Below are 14,948 nucleotides of genomic sequence, written 5' to 3'. Positions count from 1 at the left end.
ATATAGTATTGTATCTTCACAAATTTGGATCATAGAGATTGAGAAATGAACATGAAAATCAATCTTGTAAGATTGATCTTATTTCAAGCAAAGAAAATAGATAACACCTGTTAGATGAATTCCATCATAGTAATTGTAGTCATAGATTTGTGGAAGCTTTAATAGGAGAATGAAACAGCAAAAAACAATGATAAAAAAAAAAAAAAACTCTCTCACAAATTGGTAAACTTAATGAAATAGAGAGAATAAAAAGAACTATCTTGATAAATTAATCATAAAAAAACAAATGAACCCCATTGCTAATTTCTATTAGCATTTCAATTGGAGAAACTTTTTAGGACATTTGTGTTGTTTCAATTAGATATTCCAGGTTAAAATATATTATATTAATGGCTAGGAGTGTGGTAGATGTTTGAGAACTAAGGCCATCAAGTTAGGGCCCATAGAGATAAACTTAGAGGAGGGAGGGTGAATAAATTTATCAAATTTTAATGACTAATTTTATCCTAATAACACTTCAAAAACATGTCAATCATTTAGCACAACAATTAATCAAATAATCAACAATACAACAAAGAATTTTATAGTGGTTTACAATCATTCTTCAAATTTCTTATCCACTCCCAAGACTTTTCACTTCGGAGTTAGAGTATCCAAATTAAGCCAAACGACCTCTACGATAGTAGACCACAAGGGTCCAATCACAATGCTTGTTTAACCTTTGGGACTGGTGACTAACAGCTACTATGTACAAACACTTTGACCCACTTAAGAGATTATCAATAGCTATCCATTAACTTATCTAAATCTTGATAAGTTTGCAAATGCAAGGGTTACTTGCTTTTTAGTTTAAGCACAATAATACCTTTCTAATAGGTAGATATTACAATCAATAATGATAAATGATTATACAAATTTAAGGTGAATCTATCAACAACTCAACAACACAAGCAATGTATGATTTGAAAATTAATTGCACATGATATAGTTGTAAGCACTAGTTTTATGAGGAAGTAGATCAATCAAATGCTCAATACGCAAATGCTGAATTAAATACAATATAAAATCACATAACACAAATGAAAAAATCAAATATATAAGTATTCAAATCAGATTTAAAAATACAAGCATTGAAATATTTAGCTCTATAAAGTAAAATTTGAGATTTAACTTCCTTTTGACCTTTGTGGGAGGTTGAAACTTGCAAAAAAATGTGACAGCACTTAGGAGCTTCACAAATCACTGTGGTAAGAGAGAAATTTCATTTGGGTAAGTTTTGGTTAAATACAAAGTCCCCCGAGATTAGAAAACGAGTCATTATAGTGATAAGGATATTTTTGTTATTTAGCAAAACTGAGTACAAATCAAGCCCAAAAGTTATGAAAGAATATGCATTAACTCTTATTTTTACTGCTAAAAATATTGGTAGGTCATCTACTTATTTTGGACACCTACAACATCCAAATTTGGTGGTAAAATTCTTATAATCTGAAAGTTTGCAATAAAGATTCGACTCCTTTCCAAAGATTTGGCTTGCTACAATAGGCGCCTATAGTTGAACCCTTTCAATGGGGTCAACTTCTTTCTTCTTTAGCTTCTTCTCTACTTCGTAAAAGGTTCAATTCCTTTTTTTTTTATTCAAAACCCTTTGTTTCTAGGGATTGACTCCTTTTGTGCTTCATAAGCTATTTTTGTCAACAAAAAGGGCCCCACTCCATTCTGATTCAAAAGTATTTGTTTCTGTGGGGTTTGACTCATTTCGATTGTTTTTCTTATTCAATAGGTTCAATTCCATTCTAACCAAAAGTATTTATTTCTATAGGTTTGACTCCTTTTTTGCCTTGATACTTCACTTTTCATATTGATGTAGTAAATGCCTTTTCATGGGACCACTTCCTTGTGTACAAATGACTGAATTACCCTTCTTTTCTCCAAACAATTACATACATATGTCATATTAAATTAGTGAGTTTATAATTATCAAAATTAGGATACTTAGAGGAATCTTGAGATCATATTTCTATAAATCGATAGTTGTGGTTCATGTTACTTGGTCAAATAAATACAACAAAAAAAACCACGTCTTCAATTTCTTAGAGACATTTTTTTCTAATGAGTTTATTGATTTGGTTCCCTTGTATCTTTGATCAATCAAGTCAGGAGAGGATATATATTCATGGATTCTTGAAATCAAATCACTGCTCTAATATCATGTTGATTTTAGGATTCCATGGTTGTAGTGTTTATATATTCAGGTAAAATGAGGAAAGAAGAAGAGGAGAAAGAGAGAGGGGGAGAGAGCTCAGATGCAAGAGAGAGGAGAGGCCATGAGAGAGAAGAGTGGGGTGAGGATTAGTGAGAGTGAAAAATTTAATCCTCCCCCTTAACCTTTGTTTATAGATGTCACATAGTAAGAATTACATCTATGCCCTTCACCCTAATAGGTGAGGATAAAAGCCAGAAGATCATCGAGTATTTACATTAATGCCACCCAAAACCACTTATATATTATAACAACATTAAAGGAAGGAACATTCTTAGACAAATATGTGATTGAGATAACTTAGACATTGCCAAATACAATGGCAATGCTATGGCATTGGAACTCATTCTCGGTTTATTGAGTGATGAAATATTTGATTCCTATGTATTATTAAATCAACCAAAGATTTATGGGATAAATTAGACTCTAATTTTTTTAGGAACAAAGAATGTTTCTCCTCACACTCCCAGTGCATTACTTCTGGTGAAAACATAGAAATCAATGATTGAATGCACTTATGTTTATACAAAAACACCATCTTAGGTTGAGATGAGACATCTAAGAGTGACGGTGGTGAGGAATTGGACAAGGAAAAATTGATGAAAAAACTTGATGAATCCATGTCCTCCCTTAGAAGAAGAGATAAAGAAAACAAGAAACTAAGAAGGCAATTTCTAAATTAGAAAAGGAAACAATTCATTGAAAATTAATTTTTCCTCAAAGCTAGAAGATCTTAGATAAAAAAACGTAAGGTTCATCTCAGAATGTTAGAAACATGAAGTTTGTTCTTCAAACATTCTTGTGTTGAGAAAAGAAAATTAAAAATTTTGGTCCAGGGTTTAGAACTTAAAAAAGAAAACAAATTACTACAAACCCAAAAATATATAGTTGAAAGAAGAGCCCTCGACTTACTCTATGTTTTAAATAGTTTAACCTTGGGAAAAGTCACTCCTAAGATTTGATTAGAAAAAAACCAAGTTAGAAATTTGGAATTTAGAGTTAAGATCCATGAGACTAGAATAGAAAGAAAATATAGATGCTCTCATAGGACAAATGTAGCCAAGGACACAACATCACTGATGCATAATGATTATTGCTATAAATGTGGAATAATAAAAAATTATGCATTTGAGTCCTCACCAAGAAGATCAAAGCTGAATGTAGTGAAGCAAATTTGATTCCCATGGGAAGCCTAAATTTGTCTTTCAAAATTGAGACTATGGGACCCAAGAAATTTTGGGTACCCAAAGTCACTTAATCTTCAAGTAAGGAGTGAACTCTCCGAACCAAGCTATATATTACATGAAAATCACCTAAATATCTTGTGGGACATGAATTATGTAATTAAAACTTCATAATTTGATGTTTATGTCAATTCAGAAATTCATGTTATGGGGTTTGGTTTTGAGGAATGACTCAATGATAGTTTTATCATTTTATCTCATTAACCTATATTGAAATTTGTTCTTGTGGAATTAAGCTATTAAACTTTCCACATTAACAAAATTTTGCTTAGCACTTGGTTTCAACCTAGTTGAGGATTGGGAAATTAGATAAATCTGAGACCTTAAGCTCATATTGGTGAATCTAGCACCCTTAGCGGTACTAGTGTGAACTATAGACTTAGATCATATTTGAGAATTTAATTCACAGCCATAAGTTCAAACTAGGTGTATAGTTATACCTAGACAAAGTGAGCTTCAATGATTGTATCAACATTTGGAAAATTGTGACAATTATTGATTTGCTACTCGTACAAGTCATGATATCTGACATACTTAGGTAAACTATAAGCATGCATTAGTATCACATTAAAAATTAGAATTAGTTGAAAATTAAGGGAAAGTTTATTTTTTTGGAAAAATCAAAGTAAAATTATGTCCCTCCATATAAATTAATCAAGTCTAATGTGATAGGAGTGGGTTAGGATCCCATTAGAAGGCAATTACAAAATTTTTAGGTCCTACTACCATTAGAGCAAATGTAGCCCAAAATAGAATTAAACATAACATCTTAGGTACTAGACTACATTGGATGCCTTTTTGCCTATAAAGTATATTGAAAATCTCTTGGTTTAAGCAAATCAGGCTCATATTGCCGTTAGCCGTACTAATACCATAAGAGCTAATGAGTTGAATGATTTGAAAAGCACAATATTTGAGTTAATGCATATTAGGCATTATTACTTAGGTAGCCTTACTGTGGAATAAATGTACTCGTGTTTTTGGATCTATATCAAGATCTTGAAAATCTCAACTCATGGGTATGAATCATTTTTCACTTGGAAGTTGATTCTATGCATGATACATATGTGTGAATCTTATGCTTGTATAGAAACCTAGACATAAGCAATTCTCTATTTGTTGGCTATTGTAGCTTAAAAAGTGTTTTGAATTTGCTTACCGCAATTCAAATTTGCTTATGCTAAATTAGATTTTGATATTCAACCTTTCCAAAGTCATGAAGATCTCAGTTGTAAATAATATAGATAAATAAAATTAATCTTCACAAAGCACATAGGTCTATGGGCAGATGTTGAATCTTATCATCTTAATTAAACCAAGTTAAAATTATAAATCATATTAATGCGCTTAGAGTGGTGAAACTCTCCATTGAGTCTCAACCAATCTCATTGAGTATGAGGTTAGATTTGTTAATCTCTTACTGCTCAAAGAATCAACTTGCACAAAATTTTGTATGGTTTGAAGCGAGCTCTTAGAGCTCATGATTAAGAACCATCAATCTATTTCTCTAACTATGAAGAACCATTATGAATAAAAATTTCAGATGATCTATTACAACTAAAAATCCTATTTTTTCCATGAAAATTTTAATTTATGATGATTTACACGAAAATTAAAGCAACAAAAATTACTTTTTGAAACGTGGAATATTAACACCTACAAACGAAGATGATAGAGAGGTGACTTCTTACATACTCGATCAATTTTTTGGCCAATCCCACAACTATCTAAGTGAAGATTCTTTAATATTAGCTTCTAATTTTATTGAAGACCACCACATACTAATCCTATAGAGTTTTTGAACAATTTGATGTTCTCAATGATGCTCAATCATTGTTTGAGACTAAAAATAGTTTTTGAAATTATTTTATTGAGAAATTTAGATTCGACATCAAGATTTGTGATGTCATCAGATGAACACAAATGGCCTTTTATTTTACATATAAACAATTCCCACTGAAACTATGTTTTACCATGACAATTTACAAAAGTCAAGGGCAAACATTTGATTGTTTAGGTGTATATTTGCCCAAACCATTGTTAAATTTATCGAAAAAAATAATAATTCATTTACTTGATTATAACTGAGTGCAATGAACCTCTATTTATAATAAAGGAAACAAGTAGAATCATATTACTATTAGACTAACCATGTTCTAGTTACACCAAAAGTCTAACTCTTAAAGACAAGTCTTAGAATAATTAAATGAATGAACATAAATAGAAGACTAAAATAATTAAAATAGTTTTTAACTGAGTCACTTCTATGAGACTCCCATTAGACTCTGACATTTGAATTGATGCTCTTTGAGACTTCATGTTGTATGAGTCATGTAAGACTCTTCCATACCTGCTCTTCAACGCCTATATTTAGTCATGAAAAACTATATGTTGCAATTATCCTTCTTATGACTATATATGATTTTGAACATACTACCAATTACATAACTAATAATATAATCCAATTTTTTTTTATTGTTGGTTGGAATCCTAAAATTCAAAGATGACAACAATTCAACAAATAAGTTAGGCACAAACAAAGTTTGCTTGAGTAGAAAGTGGAACGCGCTCAACTCAGCAAGAACAAATATTGCAAGCATGAATATGGTCTTCCTTTCCTAGATTCAAATGTAAGAACATAATTACTTTACCAATATAGTAAACCTATCAAATTTTTGTATCTTACCAAAATTTGTTTTCATGATGAAAAAATCTATAAGTGAAAAACATTCATGCAATAATTCCAAATAATATTAGATCAAATTTCTCAAATTTGGAAGGGCATGTATATAAAATATACAAATTTACAGTGAAAGTTGCAACTTGAGTCTACAAACTTATAAATAAAAAAATTCAAATTGTATTAAATTAGAAATAAGAGTTCAACAAATTGAAGAAGTTTGCAATGACATTACTCTACACAAATTCAACTTCATCGACTTCTTTAAACTTGAAAAAGAAGTTGGGAATATGATATATGTATCAAATAAAGTTAATATAGTTGATATGTTCTCATTACAAAAATATTATGAATCACACTCATATTTTTTATGATAGTTTTATTTTTCTCAAACATAGATTAGAATTGAACTATAAGCTATGGCAAAAAAATTTAGAAGATTTTCCTAAAAAATTTAAAACAAATTATCATCCACCAAATTTTTTTTATCATTGCTACAACAATTGTAAGATAATTTTAAGGTATAATATCACCATTTTTTTGGATTAAAATGTTATATTTTATAAAAATCTATCAAATTATTTTTATAGGAAAAATACATTTAACCACTAGTTATGCATCATTTGAACTTACTAGTCCAAAAAGTTGAAGAATAATTCACAAGTATGAAGATTTTATTACTTTATTAAAACTTTGAACATGTTCAATAATCTTGTTCACTATTTAATAATGATGTGATTATATATTGGTAACATATGTCATCAACTGAAGAAAGAACGTCTATCTACCAACCAGTTTAAATCAAATAAATTGTATCTAATTTTTTTAGTTATACTCCTATGGTATGTTGACTCAAATAACCCAATTAAATATCACATAATAGTAGTAAGTTTTTTATGATGTTTGTTTTGCACAAGATGATACTTACTCATGTGAAGCATTAATAATTAATCTATACTATAAAAATGATAAATGGTTTTATAGTGCATGTGAACAAAACCTAAAAATGTTAATCTAGATAGACTCTAACTACTATTGCAACAAATGTTCTCAAACAGTTAAAAATGTAAGCAACAAGTAAAAACAAACTAACTTCTTATTGTCAACGATACGTTGTATAATCAATATCCTACTAGTTGATAAAAGCATATGAAATTAGTAGGCCCATGCTATGCTTCATGGCAGAAGATCTCACATGTGTCATTTATTTAGTTGCATTTGACCAACAAGATGAATTTCTTACCCAAATGCCTAAATATGAACTTTACGAATAAAGCAAATGGTAACATTTATATTATGAAATTTTTTATGAAATCATTTGACATTTTATTCTTACTTAACACTATGAGAATATACTTTTATTGGAAAATGGTAAAACAAAAATTCCATCTATATTTAAAAAACTTAAATAGCAAATATATTTGTTTCATATCAAATTTAAATAGAATGAATCATAAAATACAAAGACCACCATCATTTATTGTGTCAAAGTTCAAAGTCATCGAAAAACATATAACAAACGTATCTTTACTAATTATGATAGAAAACTAATATCATTATCATTTTTTAAAATGATTTGTGACAAAAAATTTCCTCTCTTCATAGATACCAAAGTCTTTATTATCTACAATTCACCCATAATTAGAAGGTATTAAACTTTTTTTTAGAGAAATCTATACATTGTTGTCTATATCAGACAGTGACGCATTGCTATGTAGATTAAAAATTTGTTTATGAGCATTTTTTTTTTATTTCTTTATGTATACATGCTTTTATTCATTTTCTTAATAACCAAAAGCATCACAAAGTAAAAATTCAGAATCTTCTTTAAAAGTTCAACAACAATAAAAATCTAAGAGGAAACAACTCAATCAACTATCTTAATAAAAACTAATGACTAACATTTTCAATTTCAAGGACATTAAAAAGAAATGATCCATTTATAAATGATAACTATCTTAATAACAAAAAAAAAAAAAAACTAATGACTAACATTTTCATACCACTTGCAGAATACTAAAAGTATGAAGATAAAAGAATGAGCCTTAGAGGATTGGAGAAATTTTTTTGCATCTTTGGATATATTTGTCATTTTAAAAATGAACCGACATACGAGTATTGTTAAAAAATTTCTCTTTATGTATATATTTATTTACATGATTTAGGGATATTATTCTTTGATTTTCAAATTGTACCTTTGAAAACATGCACGTGGGTATTGAAGAAAGACTTCTACTATGTTAAACAATTTTGAAAAGTATCTACCGATGTGTGAAATAACACAATAACTCAATTTATATATCTGAACCAGAAAAATATAAATGTGTTTATGCAAGAAACCTGTATTTGAAATTTTTTAATTTCAATCAAATTTTTATTATACATTACAAACAAATTATTGTTATTACAATTTTTTGAAACTATTTGTAATACTCGTCCTTTGGGTGGGCTCCTTTGCTAGTATATAGAAATATACGACAAACACATAAACATTGAGCTACTTCCAACTAGAATTTGTCATTGGAAAATTAGTGAGTCTAACAAGTTTGACTGTTTCTCAATGCTTTAGCCCGTTCCTTATTGACTAGTAGTAGCAAAAGTCTAACTTTGTTTTAATACAATCGGGTCATATTGACTTGTAACAATTGCTCTAGTTGATATAGCAGTCTACTTGGACCAAAATAGTTAATTTAACCAAGGTCAACAATTTAGGGAAAGTTGGGGCTTATGCATAAAGTGAGCAATAAAACTTACAGTAAAATAAATATTTGATCCTGTAATTGTCAAATAAAATTTCTTACCTACTACCCTTTGAAACTTAACAATATCCACATCATTTCCCGACTCGGCATATAATTTCACATTTGGGTATATAGGAGTATCAAGTGACCTACACCCTAGGGTTTCAGTTTCTTCAAATAAATCCAATACATAGTTCCTTCAGATAATATAATACCATGTTGAGATTGTAACACTTCAAATCTAAGAAAGTATTTTAATAAACTAAGATCTTTATTTTGGAAAGCTCTATACAAACCCTCCTTTACCTAGTTAACATCACTTAGATCACACTCCCAATGAGAATGATATCATCCACATAAACAACTAAAAGGATAATACTATTGTGAGTATGCTTAACAAATATAAAATAATTTGTCTTGTACCTCTTAAACCAAACCACAAACAACATTAAAGATTTTACCAAACCATGATCGAGGGAATTTTTTAAGACCATAAATTGACTTTTCCACTTACACATCTCCTCCTTAACCACAAAACTGGATGGTTGAAGCATATACACTTCTTCCTAGAGTTCATCATTAAGGAAGGTTTTTTACTATCACATTAATGGAAAGACAAATTAGAATTTGAGCAAGAGAAATCAATAATTTTATGGAGTTGGTTTTGGCAACCAAAAAAATGTTTCCTCACAATCAATGGCGTAAGTCTTAAACATACCTTTTAGCAACCATGGGTAGGTGAATGGTCGGCCATGGGTGAAGAGGGAGGTTGCAATGGCTGATCTGAAGCCTGTGTAATGAGCTAATTCAATGGCTCAACTGTTCTAGACATACCTTTAGAAGTTTTAAAACCTGCAGCTCAAGGTGCTTTGGAATAAAAATGTTGCTCCTCAACGAAGGTGACATCAGTGGAAATTGAGGTTTTTTTGCAAAGATGGACTAAAACACACATACCCTTGTTCATTTTTGAATAACAAAGAAAGATGCATTTAAAGGACATTAGATCAAGTTTATTTATGTTTAGCAAAAGATTATGAACACAATACACACAACCAAATACTCGATTTGGAAGGGGAAAATGTTGTTGAGTGGTAATATGGGATGAAAATGGTGATTAATGGCCAAGAGTGCCTGTGGACATGCAATTAATAAGATAACATGCAGACAGAATAGCATAAGGCCAGTAAAAGAGTGAAACATTCATAGATAGGAGTAAAGCATGAAATAGTTCCAATAAATGCTTATTTTTATTTCTGCACAGACAGAATAGCATAAGGCCAGTAAAAGAGTAAAACATTCTTAGATAGGAGTAGAGCATAAAATAGTTCCAATAAATGTTTATTTTTATTTCTGAAACACCATTTTGTTGAGGTGTATAGACACATAAGGTTTTTTAGAATCATTAAGTCTAGAAGGAATTGTCCAGTAAACTTAGAATCTAGATCTACTTTAATTTCTTTGGGAGAGATTGGAAAGTGTAATTGGGTATTACACTGCATAAAGAGAGTTAGAATCTCTTTAGTAATTTCAACTAATAGAGCATAAGAGTAAAATTTTCCCTTACCAAGGGTTTTTGGACAGTGATTATGACAATGGAAAAAAAAAAAAACTTGGCCTCCTTGTGGTATGTGCATTTTATACCAGCCATGATTTGGAGTGCTAAAGCTTTATTTTGTCTATCTTGTATGTATGTTACTTCTGTCATCAATCAGCTAGTAATTGCAGGAATGACTTTATCTCTTCCTCAATAACTTCTTGATAAACAGAAGAGTTGCAGTGCTCCTTGTCATGTTCACTTTATTTTTTAACTTCCACACGATGCAGATTTTGGTCTAGATCTGTCCATAGCTCGAAATTTCTACCACAACTATTAAGTTCTACCCATTCTCATCAATTATCTATTTCCTTCTCTAGTTTGGCCTTCTCATAAATACACTCCCTCTACATTAAATAAGCTCATCAAACGATGTTACCTTCAATTCAATTCAATGACAGAGATAGAGATAGAGATAGAGATATAGAGATAGAAGAGAAGCTCCGGAGATATTATATTCACGTGCAAGATCCTAAATGAAGGAAGAAGAGAAGACGTTTTGATTTGTTGCCTTGTTCGTGTAAAAACAGCAAATGCCATTGTCTTTGCTATTCAATTGTAATCCAATCAATAAAAATCCAGCTTTATTTAATTCATTCAAAGTTTCGAATTTCGATCTCTTTCGGGCACAATATAATTGATTCCCTTTACAGAAAGAGAAAAAAAAAAAGAGGGTCTTTCGTCTAGCATTGAGGAAGGTCGGCAGGAGGAGGAGGGAGAGTGGACGCAGGTGTGTTCCCATTTTCCACCACGAAAGCAGCTGCTAGGCCCCATGGGAAGTGGATTTCCACGTGGCAGTGTATCAGCCAGACACCTGTGGTGACAAGTAATAACAACAGTCAAACATTAACTCATGAGTCTCAGTTTCTTTCAGTCCAGGGAAGGAGAATGGAAGTGGTTTGAACATTTACCAGGATTGTTGGCCTTGAATCGAAGTACGGCCCATCCACCAACAGGAACGGCGATGGTGTTTCGTTCCTGGGGGTTCACCAGATTGAACGTCTTCTCGTCGGTCTCTCTGTTGAAGTTGCCGAGGCCTTGCGCCAAAACGAAGAAATTGAAGCCGTGTAGATGCATGGGGTGGTTCTCCGTGGAGAGCACTGCCGTGTTCTGCAGAACTATCTCCACATTGGCGTTGTAAGCCAGTTTCTTCAAGCGCGTTCCCTTCTCTGTTGCCACGAAAGCTGCTGCTGCCGTTGCATTTGTGTAGTCGTAGACTAGTGGTGGGTTATCGGGGAAATCATGTGTGAATATTCCGCGGACGCCCCTGAAGTGTGCCTCAAGCATAGACAGCGAGGAAGGGAGCTGGAAAGAGATATTATTCATGCTGGCAGCGAATCGTGTGTTTCCGGGCGCACCACACTGGACGTTGGGAGGGCACTGGTCGAGACCTCCACCAATAGTGATAAACATTCGCTCGTCCACATGTTGGGGGACAGGGTTGTAGCCGCGTCTGCGAGATAATCCGGTGATATTTGTGAAGAACTTATGGGCGGTCGGAGTATCTGTGGCAGGTGGCATGACAGGCATGATGGGCTTCGATGAAGAGAAGTTTTCATATTGGACGATGCCGACGGTGGTGGTATTGTCGTACGGTGCAAGGGGGCTGGTAACGTAAGGGTATGCAGCCATATAGTACGATGCTGGAGACTGATCAGCCGTGAGGAGAACATCAGTGGTCTGACCGGGAGCCACAACGACGACATCAGTGTGGTAGGGGTTAGTGTAGGAGGCGTCAACGCCAACGACTATGAACTTGTGTCCAGCAAGTTTGAAGAAGAATGGGGTATTGAGTGCAGCGTTGATGATACGGAGGAGATAAGTTTTCCCCGGGATCACCTTCATCTTGAAAGTGTCTGGTTTTGATATACAAAAACAATCCACACAAACAAACGCCCTGTTAAGTAAAAAATTTCCAGTGCAAACCAGTCTAATGGAAAATCAATCAGATATAGTAGTTAAGAATTCTATTATTCACCTTTGGCGCACGAATACAGACGACCGGGTTTCCCATTTATAGTGTAGGCGTCTGAGACGTTTGAACCTCCTCCTGAGGCAGTGGACTTGCGCTCCATTTCCACCACATCGGTATCCCACCACTCTCCTGCTCAAAGGGGGAACCAATTTCATAAGAAATCTACAAATTGCAGAAAGAGAAGATAAAAGAAAAAGAGGATCCAAAGAAAAAGTAGATACCTAACAAAATGGGGACTTCTCTGTATGGTTTTGGGAACGGGTAAGGCCGAGAGTTTCTTGGGCGGATGACAAGAGCACCGTAGACAGTGGCCCTGAGAAATGAAAAATGGGCGTGCCACCAGAGAGTACCCTCCTGCCCTGTGATTTTGAACTTGTAAGTGTACTTGTTGCCTGGACGAATCGGACATTGGGTCACGTAACTCGTTCCATCAGCCCACCCAGTCAGTAGCTGAAATACTCCATGCCTGAAAATCATAACATCAATCTATTAATACCTAAATTTAGCTCTTTCCTAAGCCCCAAATTGATGATTTCTCCATGATTCGTCGGTTAATGAACTCATAGATTACCAGTGAATGGTGAGATTGTGAGGTGAGTCATTGAAAACATCAACGACGAGGGTGTCACCCTCATGGACGTGAATTGTAGGACCTGGGAACTTCTTGTTCACTGCAACCACAACTTGCTCCTTGCACAATGCTTTAACTGTGTGATTCCTAACCTGTAAAGCAAAAGTAAATACAGATGAGCAGCTTAACAGTGTCAAACCAACGATATAAAAATAATCAGTTTGGGAATTCACTCCTGGCTTGTTGGTGGAGGTATGGAGAGGCCAGAAGGTGGTGCATTGAGCTCTTCATTCTAAGAGAACTGTGGCTGTATATGCAATTGCAGCCATTCTAGGTCCTCTAAACTTCAACTAAAGAAAGAAAAATGCGGCATGCAAACAGTACTAAAACTTACATGGAAAGTGTGTTTGACAACTGCTGCCGAAGCCATTGACGATAGCAACAATGCGCATAGAAGCAGAAAGAAAGAACGAGCCATGTCGAAGTTGGGCTTGAAGGAAAGAGGAAGAAAGCAAGGAGGAGAGTGCCCTTTAGTTCCCACTGATTTTGTGTTCCAAGTCGACGCAGAGTGGATATTTATAGGCCTGGAGCTTCTAGACATGTTAAAAAATAGCTCATTAGTCGTTGCAAGGAAAATAAGAAACCTTCTGTATATCCTACCTTACAAAACGTCGAAAGGAAAATATATAAAAGTACAAGTCAAGCACGCAAGAATTGAATTGCGATTTGGTTTGACGGAGTCATTTTGGCCTCACATTATCGAAGTCTTATCGACTACTGTGTCAATATTATCAAAGCATATTGACTACATTTTTAGATATTGCAGTCAGAGTCGTATTGACTGGTACAAATTGCTCCACTAGCTCAAGCAGTCTAGTTGGACTACACCAATAAATTCGACCATGGTCAACAATGAATGACTATGTTTGCATGATCAACGAATCAGTGAAAAGAGAGGAAGGGGTTGCCTTATCTCTCCTCACCTAAGCGAGGAGAGTCCGTTTTAAGGTTCAAACTGAGTTTCTGAAGCCCTCTTTTTGCTAAAACTTGTCATTGGTTTAGATATCTAATCTTATGCCACCCGCATGAAAGTTTTCTGGAGACTTGGTTTTCTCCCTCATCCCATCCCCTGCTCTCCGGAATGCAGGGGAAGCCCATCACCGCTAAAATTAAATGAGGTTTCTATTTACGCCATCCTGCCATCATCCCTGCCATTCTAAAAAAAATGTTTTTGTATTCGTCACATGCACTGCACCGGCTTCCATATCTCTCAGAATAATGCGGAGGTCAACCTTCCCCTATCTCATCACAACGCGTCCCCAACAGAAAAACCATTTAGAGATTGTTCATAGACTAATTATCTCTCCGCGTGGACATGGCGGCTAACCAGCACCAGACCACCGTATTGCTCTCATCTCATCTAGTCGTCTCTGGTGGCCTCTGGCTGTCAGTATTGGTTGTTTTAAAATGACTCGCCGGTCGTCGAACGTTCACTCTTTACGCCAATAAATTAAAAGTTTTTTATTGATTTTTCAATTTTGTATCGGAGTGCCGGTGCTTGTTAGGATTTTTTTCTGATTTTGTGTCGGAGTGCACTGTACAGAACGTGACCGACTCGCAGTTCCTGTTTTTTTTTTTTTTTTTTGTAATTAAGTTTTTTGTTAATTCTGTTGTGATAATCCTTTAGCAAAGTGTTCCACTCGGGGCTTTGGGCAATAAATTATTTACTTACAAACGAAAGCTGCAGGGGGTTGCGTCGAACCAGTCAGTACCTAGCTACTTCACGAATACCTCGAGTTTGGCTCTGTTCATGAAATCCTTTTAAGTAAACGAGTTGAACCTAAATGAGGCTCGGTTTGGTTTGTGAGCTCGTTTACTTA

General features: G+C 33.8%; 1 protein-coding gene across 1 annotated transcript; it reads right to left on the bottom strand.

The window, feature by feature from the left end:
- Positions 1 to 11,134: 11,134 nt before the first annotated feature.
- LOC137942682 (laccase-7-like) lies at positions 11,135 to 13,546 on the bottom strand. Its single transcript, XM_068788415.1, has 6 exons — positions 13,463 to 13,546; positions 13,069 to 13,220; positions 12,719 to 12,963; positions 12,501 to 12,626; positions 11,434 to 12,378; positions 11,135 to 11,336 (listed from the first exon to the last, which is right to left on the bottom strand). The coding sequence occupies exons 1-6, from the start codon at positions 13,544 to 13,546 to the stop codon at positions 11,206 to 11,208; spliced, it is 1,683 nt and encodes a 560-aa protein (XP_068644516.1). The 3' UTR covers positions 11,135 to 11,205.
- Positions 13,547 to 14,948: the final 1,402 nt, after the last annotated feature.

Source organism: Aristolochia californica, unplaced genomic scaffold (genome assembly GCF_029961685.1).
Source record: "Aristolochia californica isolate CCGP_79_NKW_82.1479 unplaced genomic scaffold, dmAriCali1.0.hap1 SCAF_10, whole genome shotgun sequence".
NCBI lineage: Eukaryota > Viridiplantae > Streptophyta > Magnoliopsida > Piperales > Aristolochiaceae > Aristolochia > Aristolochia californica.
Note: the sequence above shows the minus strand (reverse complement) of the source record. Positions and strands in the feature narration are given on the sequence as shown.